The 18164-nt window shown below is 50.2% G+C and overlaps 1 protein-coding gene across 14 annotated transcripts in view; it reads right to left on the reverse strand.

Annotated features, from left to right (window-relative positions):
- The window catches only part of TTC39A (tetratricopeptide repeat domain 39A), a 46990-nt gene that overhangs the window by 17146 nt on the left and 11680 nt on the right, over window positions 1-18164 (reverse strand). For 9 of the 14 annotated variants that reach the window (XM_037021829.2, XM_073233912.1, XM_073233911.1 and 6 more), the window contains exons 2-6: window positions 11335-11439; window positions 4165-4296; window positions 3318-3394; window positions 2028-2095; window positions 923-987 (exon numbers count right to left, since the gene is read on the reverse strand). In XM_037021829.2, the coding sequence (XP_036877724.1) occupies window positions 923-987; window positions 2028-2095; window positions 3318-3394; window positions 4165-4296; window positions 11335-11439 (447 nt within the window). Of the gene's footprint in view, window positions 1-922; window positions 988-2027; window positions 2096-2735; window positions 2791-3317; window positions 3395-4164; window positions 4297-11334; window positions 11440-12466; window positions 12748-17965; window positions 18108-18164 lie in introns of those variants that run through there. The other 5 variants (XM_073233910.1, XM_037021828.2, XM_037021831.2 and 2 more) reach the window with 4 other exon arrangements.

Here is an 18164-nt window from a genome sequence, read left to right on the forward strand (position 1 = left end):
CAGGAACGATTCAGCAATGACCCAGGCCTTTATTCCAAGAGCAAGAGAGCCTTGAGGGTTGGCAGGGGGTGGGCTGACAAGGTTCGTGCTTTGGAAACATCATCTGGCAGCTGGTGGGGAGGCCGGGGGGCCAAGATACAGTCTGCTTTCTCTAACACATACCCAGCACAGATCCACAAGGTAAGGTGGTGCCTAATGCTACATGGAGGGTTATATACCCCAGCAATACCTTGAAATCAAATTCTCAGTATCTCTACAAGGAAATAGTTATGTTAAATGGAGAAAATAAAGATGATAAATAATCTCAAGTCAATTCAACTGTTAACGGAAAATGAGTTTTAACGTAAAACTTAGGGGGGAAAACTGGCCTTCAGGGTTTTTTAGATTTTGGAATTGTAGATAAGGATTGTGGTACCATGTTGAGTAAAAATGTTTTGGACTAAGTCTTCATTTTTTTCATCCATACACCTGGCGTACGCCTGGCCCAGTGCTGAGATGGCAGGGAAATGACCAGGCCCTTTGCCAACTTGGGGAGGGGTATGTGTATGCTTGGACATCCCTGTGCCCTGGAGGGGTCAAGGAAGGCTTCATGGGAAAAGCTACATTTGGACTGGGCCTTAACATATGTATAGGAGTGTCTTTGCCCCTATCCCTTGAGACCCAGCTGTTTGTGCAGAATCTATGCCTTAGTTTCCTCTAGTTCAGGGTCAGCACAGAGTAAGCACTCAACAGAACCAAATGAACAGATGTACCCCGGAAACCACAGGTGTAATATTCCAGAAAACTGAGAGGGCACAGAAATCTGCCTGAGGTCTAGGCTTCCTGGCTCCAGCCAGCACTCTCTTCCCCCGACGGAACAGCCTGAGGGGCACAGGGCAATAGATTCTGTGGCCCCTGGCCCCCCGAGGCCAGCCACACTTACTTATAGGTCTGGTAGCTGTTTCGAACTTTGATGCCACCCTTGATGAAGCTCACCATGTTCTCATCCTGCAGGAGGGAGACATGCTAGGAGCCAGGCCTGGGTGAGTGGCCACAGGCTTGAGACTGACCCTCCCTGGGCCCAGCCACATGAGGGGCCCTGGGAGATGATGTCAGAGGTCAGCCAAACCAGGTCTCCCAACCCCTGGGACTTGAGATAAGGGTCTTGCTTGCTAAACAAAATCTCCAAATGCATGGCTTAACCACAGACCCCATTTACCAGCCTTGCTTGTACACATACTATGTACTTGGAAAAGGGCATGGAGGAGACACCCCTAGGGGTTTAGGGGTTAATAGTGCCTCATCTAGGGAAGGAGTATAGGAAAAGGAAGAGAGATGCTCACTTTTGGACTGTTCGTGTTTTTTTACAACAAGCAAGTATTTATCACATTTGTAACTTAAAACACCAATACCTACAGCCCACTTGGCAGTTTCAATCCTGGGTGTTCACCCAAGAGAAATGGATGGACATGGTCTGCTGATGTCACTTTCAAGAATGTTCTTAGCACCACTGTTCAAAGCAGCCAACAACCAGAAACAATCCCAATGTCTTTCAGCAGGAGAGAGGACGAGGAAACAGGTATATTCATAGAAAGGACTATTACACATAAGGCTGAGTGAAGAAAGCATGTCCCAGACAGCTTGAGGCCTTAAGAAGCTCAAAGCCAACTAAAATGTAATATGCTATTGAAACAAGCTGAGAAAACTGTTTTTTAAAAGTACGGTAGGGGATGATAAACACAAAACTCTAGGTAGTGGTTTCCCCCTGTAAAGGGAGGCAGGGGAGAGGGGGAGGAGGAGCCCAGAGGGCAAGGAGGGCTCTGTAGCTCTGTACTCCACTTGGGTGGAAGGTTCACGGCGTCTGTTAAATTATTATGTATGATAGCAGAATAAACAAAATAAAGGGACATTCATGGTGCTGAGCCTTAGTCCCCACCTGAACCACAAAGGGGCTGATTGTGGCTATAGACCCTTCTGGCTGGGACATGGTGATGCATATGGTGAGGGGGTGAAATCCCCAGACTGCTTGTACAATAGAGGGCTCCTACCTGTAGGAAGGTCAGGGCTGCTCTCTGCAGCAAGCACTCTGCATAGCAGACCTCAGCATGGATTTCCTCTGCAGGGAGAAAATCAAAGCCCTGAGGCCTCCTGGAACTCTTGGCAGGAGGCTTAGGCCAAACCCTCCCCACCCCCACTTCCCAAAAGGCAAAGGGAGCCTGAGTCAGCACCCACCCCCTCCTGCCCCATCAATAACCGGCTCTGGCTCCTTCGTGGCACTCACCACTGCCCCAGATGAGCTTCCCCACCACCCAGAATGGCAGTACAGGACCCTCTGCAGGTGCTGTGTACCAACCTCCCCAACAGTGCTGGGCAAGAAGGTGCTGGGTTGAACAGATCAACAAAGATTCTGGTCCAGGGAAGCCCTGGGCTATGCAAGTAATTAAGGGCAGGAGAGCTTACAGAGCCCAGGGAGTCAGGGAGACTTCCAGAAGAAAGGGCAGCTCAGCTGAAAAAAGAATGGAAGGTATGGTGGGAGGAGCCTTCCAGGCAGAGACCCAGGCCAGCCAAATAACTCAGGTGTTTGAGCACAGAAGGTTGAAATGGGGTGATGTGGAGAAATTTAGGGGCAGGGAAAGATGAGGGGTGGAGGTCTGGCTGCAAAAGGCCTTGAACCCTGGTAGAGGACTGCAGATTGACCCTGTGGCAGCAGGGAGCCACGGAAGGTATGATGGAGGGAGTGGGACTGTCACACGCACTGTTCCATGCTGGACCTTCACGGGCCCTTGAGGTGGGGCAGGCTGTTTGCTGCTGCACTGAAGAGCCCCAGGCTGCTCACAGCTGGCAGCTGTCATCTCCAGGACATCCACCTGTGGCCATAGCAGGGAGACGCCACACAGGCCCTGGCAGCCCAGACCATGCCATCAGCGGCTCTCAGCCATCTCACTCCAGTGTGTCAGCCTCCAAAACCACCCTCCTCTCCAGGGCGTGTGAGATCACCATGGTAATTAAACCAGTAAACCTAACTGTACACACAATCCTAAGTCCACCCTGGCCTGAGTAGCGAAGAGCAAGGACCTTGTGACAGCATTTTCTTTCCTCGACTTCCAGGTCCTCAGCAGGTAATGCTGTCAGGTGAGCGAGTCTCACAACCCCTCGCCTCACCTGAGCCACTCCTCAAGCGGCCCTGGGTCTGACCCATCTGTGTCTAAGCAGCTGAGCCAGGGCCGGGCCCCTCAGAGGGATGGCTGTGAGGGCCTCTGCCCCTGCCTGCCCCTTCCTGGGCTGGAGCCGGGCTGCCTGGGGTCAGTGGGGTTGAGGGGACATCCCAGGCAGCACACCTTCTGTGAACTGGTCCATAGTGGGTCGGTGCACCAGGTTGCTAAAGGAATCTGTTACAGAGGACTTCTTCCGGTGCCTAAAAAAGAAAAGGGGACCTCAAGTCATTCAGTGAGGGTAAGCACGCAGGCATGGACTGCATCTCCTGTCCCTTCTATAGGGCTCCACACACACACTGGCAACTCCCCTGAATCCTGGCTTCCTCACACCCTTTCCCCTGCCAGTGCCTCTTGTGGAGCCTTCTTCCCTCCTCTTTATGTCCCAACCAGTTCCTATTTACCCTTTAGGACCCAGCTGTGCCATCACCTCCTCCAGGAAGCCTTTCCTGCCCCTCTGGCTAGACCCCCAGGACCCCACGAGCTTCCCTACATCATGCTGGGTTATCACTGTCTGTGTCCAGGGCCTGGCTGGGGGCAGGCGTGAGTCAGTGACCACCTGTGCACAGACAGTGAGGGCTATTTCTTCATTCATTCAAGCTGGTACTGTGCATTGTGATTGGTGTCTTCATTCGGTCCCCACAACACAGCATTTTATAGACTGTCATCCCCATTTTACAGGTAAGGAAATTTGAGTCCAGAGAGGGACTTGCCCAAGGTCAAAGAGCTTATGTAACACAGGCAGAATCTGTCTTCTCCCTGTCAGGCTTGGCTCCTGGAAGCCTCTCAGGGACTGGCTCAGACAATGAGGCTCTGGAGGCAGTGCTGACAGGAGTAGCTCTAGGCGCTTGGGAAACCCATCCTCTTAGCCAAAAGCAACATCACTAATATGGCATTTTAGGCACTGCGGCAGGCCAAGGTAACAGAGTCGGGCCTCATCACCCTCCATCCCTGCCCGGCCCCTGGCCCTGACCTCTGACACAGCATCTGAGCCTCCTTCATCATGTTGCCAGCAAGCAGGATGTCCTGAGGGTCAAAGGTCATCATGGCCTGCATCTCCAGGATGGTGGCATATGTCAATGAGTGGTACATGCTGTCCTTGGTTCTGCCAGAGAGAAGGTACATGAGTGCCAACTCCTAGAACATCAGAGGTAGCCAGCTCTGTGTCAACTGCCCGCCACCCTCCTGCCTGGGTGGAAATGGAGGTCCAGAGAAGAGAAAGGGCTCTCCCGAGGTAACAGCCCCTGAGGGTCAGCCAGGTCTGACCCTTCAAAAGCACTGCTGCCCAAAAGACTATGGATCCCAGCTCCTCTTCTTCCTGTTGAGTGGCCCTAAGGGATTTTCCAAATCTGAGCCTCAGTTTCTCATCCATTCTGTAGGGGTGGCAGCAGCAAGGTTGCCGTGAAGACTCAGAAGGGGCAGCAGCATGCTGACCCGAGGCCGTACTCAGGCATCCAGGGCCTGTGTCTCGCCTTCTGCCTCTCCTCCCACAGGCTGAGCCCAGGTCCTGTCTGTGGGATGTCTTCTATCCTCAAGGCCCACCCTGGGCTTGCCCCATCCTTGTTCCCTGGACCTCACTGACCTTGCCACCTCCTGTCCCTCCCCGACCCATTATCTGGTCGTCACCCTCATTTTGGCTTCTGCACCCCAAGAAGTAATGCTTGAATCTGAGGCCCAGCACAATGCAGGCCCTGCCCACCATGATCAGGTCACATTCCTTGGCAACAGGGAACCACACGCACTCTCAAGAAAATCCCTCCTCCAGGCCTTTGCCCACGCTGCTCCCTCAGCTGAGATACCCTTCTCTACCCCCAAATCCCTTAACCCTTCTGAAAAAGGCCACAAATGCCTTGAGGGCCACTGGGAATCCAGGGCTCCCTCCTCAGGGGGCATGTCTGTAACTGAGGCATGGGCCATACTGAACACACATCAGCAGAGGCTCGGCTCTCTCCCCAGACTCTGGGCACCTCAAGGACAGAGCTTGTGTGGGGCTTGCCTCTGTCCTGGGCACCTGTGTGACAGGGCTGAACAAGCCGGCCTCAAGAAAGCTTCCCTTTCTTCTTCCCACTCCCTTGCTCCTCCACAGCCAGGACCTCTCAACTAAAGGGTGTGCTGGGGAAGTGGGGGTGGCATTTAGCCTAACACAAGGAAAGAAGAGCAGGCAAGGAGGGATGGGAACAATGCCAGTCCTTCTGTCTACCTGGGAAAGTCACAACATTCTCAGCCTTGATTTATGCTTCTGCAAAATGGGGACAATAATGTGGCCCTGTTTGGGTCCATGTGGGACAGGCTAGGGATTACCCCTGCCTGGCACACAGTAGGTTATTATAGCGGTTTTCGCTCCCTTCCCTACACCCCCTTGTTAGTTATTTACAAACTTCCTCAGTGCCAGGCTTATGCTGGGAACTCCAGGAGAAGGAGAGATGACTAAGGTTCATAAGATTCTATCGTGAAGTCATGCGGCTTGACCCATTTCTTGCCTTCTGAACTTTCATGAAACATCTTTGTGAATTAAGTTGCCTTTTTACTTATGGGTGACCCTCAGGTGATATAATCCATTCAAATCAAAGGTTTTTGAAGGAAACCAAAGCTTCCACCATAGTTTTTTTGAAGGAAACCCCTCAGCAGCCCTGGGAATTGTCAGGACTCCTCCCAGGTCTTTGCTAGAACTGCTTAATCTGAGGGCAGCAGCTTGTAGAGAGGAGGCCATGGCCTGTAGTGGGGACAGAACTAAGGCTGCAGAGTCCCTCAGACAGGCTGAAATCTTGGCTTTGCCAGCCACCAGCTGTGTGATCCCACTGAGTCTTGTAGCCTCTCTGAGCCTCAAATTGATCCTCTGTTGAATGGATACAATAACCCTTCTCTCCTAGGACTTTGGGTGGCTTAAAAAGGCTGCCTAGGTCATGGCTACATCACTAATGCCCAATAAATGCGAGTCCCTTCATGAACTGCCACAGTCAAGGGTCACTGCCCTGGATAAAAACTTTCTCCTTGAGGAGGGGTTTTCTTGGCAGCACACAGACACCCCCCACCCCCTCCAGATAATCTCCAACTCTCAAGCCCCTTCCTCTTTCTTCCTTTCCTCTCCCAGACCGAGGTCAGACCCAGCCCCACCCTCCCACCCTGCTGCTGGGCCCAGGAGGGCAGCTGGCAGGCAAAGTGGAATTTCCAGTCTGAGACCCAGGGCTCCACCATGCCCCTGCAGCTGGGAATCCTGGCCCCTTTCCAGCTATGGTCTGGCCTGGAATTCAGGGGACAGAGGTATGACAACCCCCAGACCTCAGACACCCCAAGTTTAACTTGCATGCCACAGAGTTCGTATTTGCATATACAGCATCCAGATCCCTGGGAGCAACAGACTGCCACCTCTGAGCTAGACCCAGCTCTGTGACACAATGCCCCCTGGGGCCCACCAGCTGTCATGGGAGGAATAGTACTAGAAGAGACGTCAGAAGGACAGGGTGCTGAGAGCTGGGACTCCTTAGCCACCTGGAGGTCAGCTGAGTCCAGGCGCCTCCAGCCTTTCCTTCCACCGGCAGCCAAGGCTCAGGCCCTGTCAGCCCTTGTCCCCGCTGTCAGGGCCTTCTGACTCTGACCAGCCCTCACTGCTCCTTCCTGGGGAACCCCTCTCCAGTCCCAGCCTAAGGCTCACCCCCTGAGGGCCTCTCTGGCTGGAGCCGCTCACAGCTGGAAGGCAGAGAGGCAGCCCTATGCCTCCAAGCTTCCCCCCTTCATCCTCATGGAAGCCTCCCTTACTTCCAGGTCCTCTCAGACCCCATCTCACTGCCCTCTTCTCTAGCCCAAGCACTTTCTGGGGCCTCATATTCCCAGTCTAATGTCCATCACCCTGCCCTCTTCCTTCTAGGACCTGCCTCACCTCTCTCCACTTCAGCCAGTCCAAGGCCCTCATTTCACTGCCAGGCCTTTGCACAGGTTGTTCCCTCTACATGGAAATGCCCTCTCCATCTGGCTAACTCCTCAATCAACCTATCTCAGCTTAAATGTCACTTCCTCCAGGAAGCCTTCCACAGCTGGCTTCATGGGTGTGTGACAATCTGTGCGGCTACACAAGGCCCCACACCTAAAAAGGCCCACACCTAAAAAGTAGAATACTTGTTTACTGCTCTGTTGTCGTCATCTTGAAATCCTTAATAATTTTTAAACAGAGGATCCCACATTTTCATGTTGCAATGTGCCACAGAAATTATGTGGCCAGACCTAACGCGTTCCTGACCAGCCCCTTCCCACATGAGCTGGAGTCCCTGGATAACTCTCAGTACCACCCCTTATTGCTTATGTCAGTTTCCCTGCAGAACCCTGAAAAGGGCCCACATCTAGCTCAGTTCTGCAGCTTCAGCACCCAGCATACTATTGGGCGCATGAGGGCTTTCACGTGGTGTTGCTCCACCAGCAACAGGCGCCCAACCACCACATGCCATGGATCGCACCTTGACCTCATCATCACTCCACAGAATGGCTCTGTTCTGGAGTCTTACATGGTACCCCCACCCTCCCAACCACAGCCTCCCTGCTGTCCTGCTCTCTCACTCATCTCTCCCACTGCCCATCCTCCCACCTCCAGCCAGTCCTCTCCTCCTGACCCCTCAGCTTAGCCTCCTCATTCCAGCCACTCTCTGGTAGAAATACTAACTGCTCAGCCTTCCAACCTGCTGTTGCACTGGGCCTTGGAGCCACACACCTGCCCACTTTCTTCATGCTGGCACAACACAACGCTGGAGGAAGTGGGCCCAGCAAACTCAGCCAGACTAAGCACGGGACTTTGCCTCTTCCATCAGAGGACTCCCAGGACACCACATGGACACACCCTGTACTTCCTGTGCTCTCCCCACCCCCACACACACCTGCTCTCCCTCCTTCACTCCAGTGTGGTGGAGGAGACAGGGGTGAGGCTTTCCATCCACCACCTGCTCAAGATCCAAGACAACCCAGGAGGCAGAGAGTGGCTTGTGAGCCGATGGACCTGGATTCGAATCCTTGTTCTGCTACTTACCAACCATGACCACCTTTTTCATTAAGAAAGTAAAATAAACTAGGAGCTACTTAAAGAAGTGACAAACACGAAGCAAATGCCAAGGCGAGGTTAGTGGGTGCTTGGTGAGCCCAGGTACTTGCTGAGAGCAAAGTAGAATAACAATTAAATGAGACACCATGTGTACAATGAGGAACAGTGAATGAAACTAGACTCTAACATCTTTGAAGGAGATCATTTTTGAGCAAGAATTATTTTCTCTAGACCAGTGGTTCATAACAGAGAAGGGAATGTATTTTTATTGTTCTTTCCCCTCCCGAGCCCCCATCCTGGACATTTAGCAATTTCTGGAAACTTTTTTTGTTGTGACAAGACAGGTTGGGGAGTGTGCTAATGACATCTACTGTTTGGGGAGAGAGCTCTTAAACTCAAAAAGAAGGAAAAGATTCTTTTTGGAATGAGGCCGGGGTTGAGATAAAGAGAAGCTACACTGCCTTAAGTGTGAGGTAAAAGCCCCATGGGAGACTGGTTTCTGTGGCACCTCCTTCAGGGCAGGTGTTTCCTCTGAGGGGCCTGAGTTGCCCGACTACTGGTAGAGGGCCCTCTGAGATGAGGGAGGGCGAGGCAGCCCCTCGGTGAGGAACGGTGTCTGTGAGGAGTCCATTTAGGGACAGATAATGACCAGGAGGGAAATGCAGCCATGGAGCCTTCCAAAAGCACTGCAAGGGGAATCTGAAGGTTGGTAATGGAGCAGGATGGGGCTCTGCCTGCCTCAGGCAGTGGCCACACTCTGGCTACACATGCGGTCCAGCCCCACCTCAAGCCCAGATCCCCTCAGAGGTGTGGGAGCTGCTGCCAGAGGGATTGTTGACTTACTGTGAGACTCATGACCATCACGCCCTGGAATCCCTGCCCCCAGACCTGGGCCAGTGACCCCAGACAGGAGAATGATGGGTTAATCAAGTCCAGAGATACTGAACAGGTCAGGCTTGGGGACTTGGGGAAAGCAGCCCCCTCCCTCAGCATTTGCTTTCCCTGGAGGGTTGGGAGAACTAGGTATGGTGAGGACAACCTGGAGCTGAGAAGAAGGGATTAGGCGAGTAGGCAGCAGGAATAATCAAATCCCTGTTCCGACCCTTCCCCAGTCCCAGAAATCAGGCGGCCAGGGGTTCTCTGTCCAGGCTGCTGAACAAACGATTCTTCCCTAGAGAAGCTGACAGGTGCGGCCAGCTTTCTACACAACCATCCAAAAGCCAACCCCACCAATTACAAGGATGCTTGGCTCAGACTTGCCAGCTGGCCTTTGAGTAAACTCATTCTTAAATATGACTGGCCAGTCAGCCAGGAACTATTGCATTTGAGGAAAGGCCCCACAAGAGGATTCCCCCACTAAGCAGAAAAAGGGAACTTATAGAAATCTGAGATTACAGTGGGAAAGAGTAAAACATTTAAAAAGATAGTATTTTGTTATGATAATAATAATGATAAATATTTATTAGAGTGCTTATTACATGCCAGGCCCTGTTCTTAGGACTCTCACATTCCAAATACAGATATAAAAACAAAGAGTACCCATAAACCAAGAACAAGACGTTTTAGGGAAAAAAACATTCAGAGAACAATAAGGAGTACTAGGAAATTCATCGTATGATTACAGAAAAATAAGAAAAATCAATAGAAGGATTTAATGATAAGGTTGAAAAAAATCTCCCAAAAATCAGAGAAGAAAAAAGATAAACCAGTGTGAAATGGGGGGCCGATAAGAGGCTTCAAAGAGCACTGACCCAGAAGACCCAAATCTGACCTCAGGAAAGCCCAAGAAAGGGTAACACAACTTGGAGGGGTCATATGAGAGAATCTCCTGGAACTGAAAGTCTCCAAATAAAAATATCAAATACAAAGACCTATACTTTGGCACATCATTGTGAAATTTCAGATTTGTAGAAATAGAGGAAAAGATCCTAAATATTCCTGGAGAAGGAAAAAGACCACATGCAAAGTTAGAAGAATTGGAGTTCCTGTAGCTACAAGAGAAAACAGAGGTGCAATGACTTTAAACTTCTGAGGGGGAAAATTGTATTCAAGCAGATATTTCTTAGGAAATTTCTAGAGGACATGCTTTGGTAAAATGAGGGATGATATGAGGGAGAAAAAGCAGGGTCAAGGAAACAGGAGAGAAGCAAAGTGTGTTCCAGGAGACAGCTGGGAGGTGGCCAGTACACATGTCTGTCCTCCAGGGAACAAATTTCCAGGAAAAGGAGGAGCCGAGCACTTACCTGATAGTCTGAGCATTTAGGGTAAAAGTCATGATAGCATGATCTGGTAGAGTGATTATAAAGAGCTCAGGATGAATGTACAGCACATTAGGCAAATGAAAACACAATTATTAACTCCAGAAAGGAAATGTAATCTTACAATGTTCCATTTGTCTCTGTATTGAGCACTGATTACATAGTTATAATAATGGAAATACTGATCACTAATTCAGCCAAATACTGTGATATAATGATAAAAGGAGAATGAGGAAAGGGAAGTGGGGCAGGGATATAAGAAAGGTAAATTCTTGCCCACCAACAGAATATTTAAAACTTAAAAGTAAACAAGTAAATTTTATGGTATGTGATTTATATCTCAATTTAATTTGTTTTTGAAAACCTGAAAATAGTCACAAGGAATAGCAGTGTAATCATATTATTTAGAAATAAGGCAGTAAACACTAGACAAAATGGCTAAATGACTGTCATTACTACCCTTAAAGTAACCAGTAAGGGCAACTCAAGTCTTTAGTACTTTGGGGAAGAGTAAAGAAAAGGACTGTGTTAGAGCTGATGGGAAGAAACCCAGTGGATTCAGTGGGAACAAGAAATCAAACGGAAGTGGAAGAGGCCGTTAGAACTAAAGGGGAAGGAAGTCACAGAGATGTTGGGGAAGGCCTGGTGGTCATGGCTGTGGAATGGGGAGCTGGGCCGTTTTTATGGGACCTGCAGGGTCATGGTGACCCAGCACACTGAAGGCATTCAGCTCCGCTGGGCTCCTCTCACGTGAGAGCTCTGGTTCCTCATGACCCGACACTCCCCTCCCTACACACACATAAGCACATGCATGCATGCACCCACACCAGCCCCCATGCCCAAACTGGGCTTTAAGCCTCACCTGGGCTTGAGGTAGCTGAGTGCTTCTGAGAACTGGTTGGTGAGAAAGAGATCCAGGGCAGTCATGCACTGGTCCAGGGCCTCATGGAGGCTGCTCACAGGAGTCCTGGTGGGGGAGACAGAGGGTGTGACGAGGAGCCCTCAACCCCCTACTGGCCGGAACAGAACCTCATGAGGCCCACTCAGCCTCCTGGGAGGACCTCGCATGCCTGCTGCGGGCTCCTCCAGGCAGCCCACCCCGTACTGACACAAGGACAATTTGGACCCACATCTGAGTGTTCTAAAGGCGGCAGGAGGGCAGGATGGGGGTGTCATCTGAGAGCTGGTGGAGGGGGTTGGGGAAGGCTGAGGGCAGGGGGACAAGGAGACCTTTGGAATAAATTCAGTTTAGCCCTCACAAGAGTAAAGGGAATCTTTATGGCCCTTCTGACCCATTGGGCTTTCCTGCCCCTGCTACCCCCGGGGGCACAGCCCACCCACTGAATCTCACTTCAGCCCTTTTCTTCCTCCTCCTTTAGGGACTCTCCCCTTCCTCAGGCCTGCACTCTAGAACCCTAGACAGTCACAATGGGCTGCAGCAGGCAGGGACCTATAAGAGCTGCCCAGGGCTTTTAAAGCTTGGGGTCATCTTCCCACCAGGACCTTCAGTATACCCAACCCCCTTCCAGTCTTTATGCTTCTCCAGAGTTCTTCTCACCCTCTGACATATATTTTTTTTTAATTATTTTTGTGTTTACTATCTGTCTCCTTCCATTAAAATATAAGATTCCTGAGGGCAGGAATCTTTGCTTTGTTCACTGCTATATCCCCAGTACCTAGTATCTGGTACAAAGTGGGCTTTTAATGAACAACTGTTAGGTGAATGAATGAATGAATGGCCTAAGGCTAGGGGAACAAATCTCTAACCTTTCTGGGCCTACCCAGAAAGCTACCCCATCTGAGAAATGAGAGATTAAACTACGAAAATCGAAAAATCCTATCTGATGGTCTTGAGACAGGCTCTTCTTAAGGAGTCTCTTTTGAATGAGAGAAAGTTCCAAAAGGGCTTCGATGACCTCACTGGCAGGAGATCCTTTTCCCCCAAAAGTTAGTTGGGAAAAGTCCCTTTCCACCAGGTAAACTCCTACACATACCTTAAGACCCAGCACTAATGTCTCCTCTTCTGTGATGCACCAGCAGATCCTCCCAGGCAAGTCCAAGCATGCATCTTGTTCAAAACTGAACTCTTGTTCATTTTCCCAAATCTCTTCTCCCCTAGTCTTTGCCATCTTAATAAACAACACCCCTCTCTACCAGTTTCTCAAGCCAGAAATCTGATAGTCATCCTTTACACATCCCTCTCCCTGGCCTCTGTCATCTACTCCCTCACTCAGCCCTATCAGCTCTACCTCCTGAACACTCTTACTGCACCCTTCTGTGCCCAGTGAGGACCACATTGTCTTCACCCAGGTGAAGGAAGACTCCCCCTTCCCCTGCCGCCCCCTCCCATCTCTTTTCTCTTCCCTTTAGACCATTTTGCTCTCTGTTTCATGTCTCTTAACTCTCTTCTTTGCCATCTCTTTGATTCTGTTAAGTTCTGAGTAATTTCTTTTGATTTTCCATTTCACTAATTCTCTTTCAGTGTGTCCAATCTGCCACTTAGAGTACTGAGTTTTATTTTTCATTTCCAGAAATTCCACATGGTTCTTTTTCAAATCTGCTTGGTTATTTTGGGTGGTATTTTGTTCCCTGCTTATTGCTTCAAGTCCATCTTTGATTTATTTATACATTTTAAACACATTTACATTCTGTATCTCATAATTCTAGCATCTTAGACTCTCAGGGAAATTAATTCTTCTATTTCATGCTTCTGGTGTCTATTGCTCACAATGACTTGTTTCCTTGTGTGTTTTGTAATTTTACCGTGAGCTCCTATTTGATGGATCCCAAGGGGATCTCAGGATGAGGATCTCATGTCCTCCAGAGAGGATTTTCATTCACTTCAGCCAGGTTCCCTGGGGGCTACTGCCTGCAGACACTTGTTACCTTTTAGTTTAGTATGTCCAAGACCACAAAGGGAGTATGTATTCAGACCCAAAATTTGTGTGAGGACAGACCAATATTTATAGTTTTCTAGAGAGCATTTTTTCCCCACCAGAATGCTCATCTCCATTTGTGGGCGGGTGGGTATTTCTTTGTGGCCAGTGCCCTTATTAGCTGAGGGAGAGCCCTTTAAAGATCTCAGACTTACACCGTAGTGGCAGGAGAGCTAAGTTCCCATGCCTCATACTGTCACTGGGTAGGCCCCAAACCATACTTCCAATCCCTTGAGAGGGCTGGGTTTCTGGAATTTGTAAATATGCCAGGTTTGCTGTGGCTTCATCTCATTTACCAACCTGATTTCAGCTTCCTCTTTATTCTTGGCTTGAGAGGATTTCTTAATTCAGTGAGAGTTCAAGAATGTATTTTAAAGGATGTTTGTTGTGAACCATCCAGTCTCTGGGTAGTTTTTATAAGGGAAAATGTTGGAAGCCTTATGCGTTCTAAACTGTCCCTTTCATAATAGCCAAAGTTATCTTTTTAAAACCAAATCTAACCATGTCTCTTTTGGACTGGAAATCCTTTGCTGGCTTCCTATTACTCTTAGGATATAGACCAACTTCCTTAACATGACTAAAAAGACCCCACCAGAAACAGCCTCTGTCCCTCTCTTCAAGAAGTGGGGCATTGTCTTCCTTTGTGTGCAGGGCTTAGCCTAGTGACTGGTGTTCAGTCCACCCAGCTCTGCTGAATGAGTCAGTGTAGAGGCAGTGAGAGCTTCCTGCCCCAGGGAATTAAACTGGCATTCCCTCCTTGAACCCTCAGAAAGCCCTGGGAAGTGGGGTTATTATAAGCGCTGCTCCCCAGCCCCCCACAGATAAGAAGACTGATGCACAGAGGAGTGGTGCCAGGATTGTATGCACAAGCAGCGTTCTAACCTGAGTTTCTGCCTGAGCCAGTGCCCACCAGCTTGGCCCCAGGAAGCCAAGTCCATTGTCCTGGTTTATGTCTATCTCTAGACAATTCCAGAGCCAAGAGCCCTCCTCCCATTTCTGCACACACCCACCCACCACCTCTACCCCACACCCCCACACCCCATCAAGGAAAAGGTTCTGCCCTCTTGGTCCACCTGGAAAGATGTGCAGATGAATGGTCACCTCAGAGGCACACATTCCCTCCCCTGCAGCCCCGGCACCTTTTCTGCTTAACTGTAGTGAGGTGGTTTTAGGGTGACTGCCCCAGACTGGGAACTGCTCTGGGGCAGCCCTGGGGCTGATTTCCTCTGTCCTTCCCTCCACCAAATACCCACTAACCTCCGGCTCTGAGCCAAGCCTGGGGACACAGAGCCCACCTAGACCTGGGCCTGCCCTTGAGAAGCTCATGGTCGACAGGAGTGACAGACGCAGGCAGAGCCAGCAACAGCCTGGGCCATAAAGGCTGTGATCAGGGGAATCAATGGGGGCTGAGGAGGCCCAGAAGTGGGTGGTGGGGCTCTCAAAGAAGCTTTCTGGAAACGTTGGAACTGAATTGAGGACAAGATGGAAAAAAGAAGTCCAAAAAGGGGAACGAGCTTGAGCAACAAGCTGGAGGCATGATACCACGGTGAGGAGGAGGCCCAGGCTGTAAGGCAGGGTCAGAGACAGGCTCTGGAAAGCCTGTTAGGTAGAGGGGTGAGGCAGGGGCAGAGATGTCCAGCTGGCCCGGGAACTCAGAAAGGCTGGAGACATTGGCCCCATTTGACTTAAAAATAGCATGAACAACATCCCATCACTACAGATGATCACTTCACGTTATCTAAATTGATGACTGCATTATTGCCCTTGATCCTCTCACCGGCCCCCAGAGGCAGGCCTCTTATCTGCATTTGACAGATTAGGATGTGAGGAGAGTGAAGACAGGAGCCTAGACCCCTCCTCCCAAGAGCCTGAGAGAAGGCAGAAATGCTTTCCACAAGAGCAACCTCATCAAACCTTTCTTCAATCCTGTCACTGAAGTCCCCTCTTCTGCAAATGGTGTCCCTGTGTCTTCAAGGCCTTTTTGCCCCAAGCCACCTCACTTGGCCTAGGACAATATATTCCTGAGCTCCCAAGTGGTGATGGTGGCTTCTCCACTGGGCTTTGGGGAAACCGAGGCATGGTGAGGAGGTAGGAGGCACACTGGGCTGGATGGGGTGTGAGACAGAGCTGGTGACTAGTGCCAGGAGCTTTGACACAGCTGGGAGGCTTAAGGTGGAAGCAAGAAGGGAGCTGGAGAGTGGGAGGGGTTATCAGGCACCACCTCCCCACGTAGTCTGTAGCTGCCTGGAAACTGCTGCCTTAGTGCCTGATAGGCAGAGCGGAGTGGGGCTGGGGAACCTCAGTCCCCACTGGGAACAGAAAACTCTCCTACCCTAACCCCAGTCAGGGTGAGGTGGGTGTGGGACAGAGGAAGCAGGGCAGGAAGTCATTCAGGGAACAGACTGGAGTCAGAACTGGCTTTTCCTCCCTGCTCCACCATTCTGGGGGAACTTCGGCTCAGAGGGTGAGGCACCTGTACGCCGGGACCTGTCGCTTCCAAAGCAACCTTTCTAAATTGCAAATATGATTGTGACTCTGCCTCCAAAGAGTCCCCCTTCGCTGTGAATAAAGCAAGTATCATGTGGCATGGAGTGATGCAGCCTAGTGTGGCATGGTCTTCAAGAGCTGTGAAAGCAGACAACCCTGGACTCAAGCTGCAGCTCAGCAATGAGTTGCTGGAGAAACTTGGAAAGGTTCTTTAACCTCTGAGCCTCAGTTTTTCATCAGTGAAATGGGAATGACACAATATCTACCTCCCATGGTTGTTGTGAAGAACAATTTTTTCTCCCTAATATTATGTATTTCTATCACTTCTTTTATTGAGCAGCACTGCTTTTATAATGAAACTAAATAACTTAAAAATATTGAGTGAACATATCCCAAGACCTAGCAATTCTACTCCTACAGGGCAACTCAGAAGAACACTCACATGTGTGCAAAGGATAATCTTAGGCGAATATTCACTGTTTGAATAGCAAGACACCTCAGTGTCCATCAGGAAGATGGATAAATAAATAAATGGGGTTTTTTGCATCAGGTGGCAGATCGTATAGTCCAGCAACTGGAGACCAGAGTTGCAAGGATCAAGAAGACTAAATCCCACAACCCTAAGCTCAGTGAGAAAAAGCAAGCTGAAGAATGAGTCATGCCTTTTAATTTCATTTACATAAAAATTTAAAGGAACTACTACATTTATTTTTAGACTTACACACACTCAGCAAAAGAATAAAAACACAGAAATGACAAAACTAAAATAAAGGATGGTGATTATCTCTGGAGAGGGAAGGGCAGGGGGCTCCACCACAGAGGCATCATAGGTTTCTGCTGTGGCTTATTTCTTAAAAAGAATAGGAAATAAACGGGACACAATGTTACTATCTGAAAAAGCAGGATGGCAAGGGCAGAAAGTTCATTTTATTATTTGCTGTATTTTTCTGAATGCTTAATATATTTCATCATTTTTAAAGTGGTGGAAATTTAAACCTTGGTTTGTCCACCACTGACTCTCATACATGAGGCCAGCCCCGGTGCAGGCCTTGAGAGTGTTTTGCTGAGTGAGTGAGTGGGTGTCTATGATGAAGGCGAAATTGCTCAGACCCCAACAGAATGGCATTGACCAGGGGCAGGGACAATGGACCTATGCGGCTTCAAAGAAGAGTTGAGCCTAGAGGGTGTGCAGGGAGGCAGGTAACCATCCGTTCAGTAGGAGGAACACTTGCCAGCACTAGAAGACTGAGCTCGCTGCCCTGGAGTCCGCACAGCAGACTGAGGCGCCTGGAGTTGTAGAGGGAACTCAGGCAGGAATGTGAGCGTGCAAAGAAGAGGGTTGAATGCGGCTTCTAGCATGGAGTTCAGGATTCTTTGATAGGTGCCCTGCTCCATGCCTGCCTTTTCTACAGGAAACCACTTTTCTGGGCCCAGTGGGGTCAGCTGCTCAGTCAGGGCTGGGCAGAAGAGACTGAACCAGGTTCTAGATTTACAGACTTCAGCCCATAGCAGGAAGGAAGCAGCCAGCGTAGCCTCACTGTATTTTCCCAAACAGGGACCTTTTTTGGAAAGACCAGAAGTCTAAGGAGGGTAAAGGACTTGGCCAAAATCACACAACAAAAATGGACTAGGCAAGACTCACCAGGCAACCCTCCCCTAGGCCAGGGTGTCCCCCAGCAGTCCAACTTCCACACCCTTAGCCCAGGCCACACATACACAGGCCCTGTGGAGGCCAACAGTTGACTGGCTGGCACCAGGTTCCTCACCTCCTGGTTTCTGTGTTAGCCCTGAGGCCCTTGGCAAATATTGTCCCTGGTGGTGAGGCTCCAGGCAGGGCGGGTCTCCTCCCAGCTCATCTGGGCCAGGGCTCCACCCAGCAACCCCAGCAATTGGGGCTTCCAGCAGCCACCCCTCACCCACTGGAGCCCAGGAAAAGCAGAGTTGCTCCAGGTCTCCCAGCAGTGAGCAGCTGCCACTGCTACAGGGTCAGTGTAGGGGTCCTACAGGGCTCCCCAGCGGGCTGTGGTTGGGGGTGGGCAGGAGAGCCATGTGGAAATTGACCACACGCACCTTCACTACCCCAGGTCCTGCTGCACCCCGTAGGTCAGGTGGGCTCAGAGCTTAGCCTTTTAACGACTGTGAACATGAAGACGAGGGTGTGGGCTCCGGCATCAGACAGCTGGGTTCATCTCCCAGGCCCACCTCTCACCTTCTGGGTGACGAAAGACAAGTCACTTCGGAGCTAGGCTGTTTTATCTATCACGGAGGC

This window comes from Manis javanica, chromosome 4 (genome assembly GCF_040802235.1).
Source record: "Manis javanica isolate MJ-LG chromosome 4, MJ_LKY, whole genome shotgun sequence".
NCBI classification, from domain to species: Eukaryota; Metazoa; Chordata; class Mammalia; order Pholidota; family Manidae; genus Manis; species Manis javanica.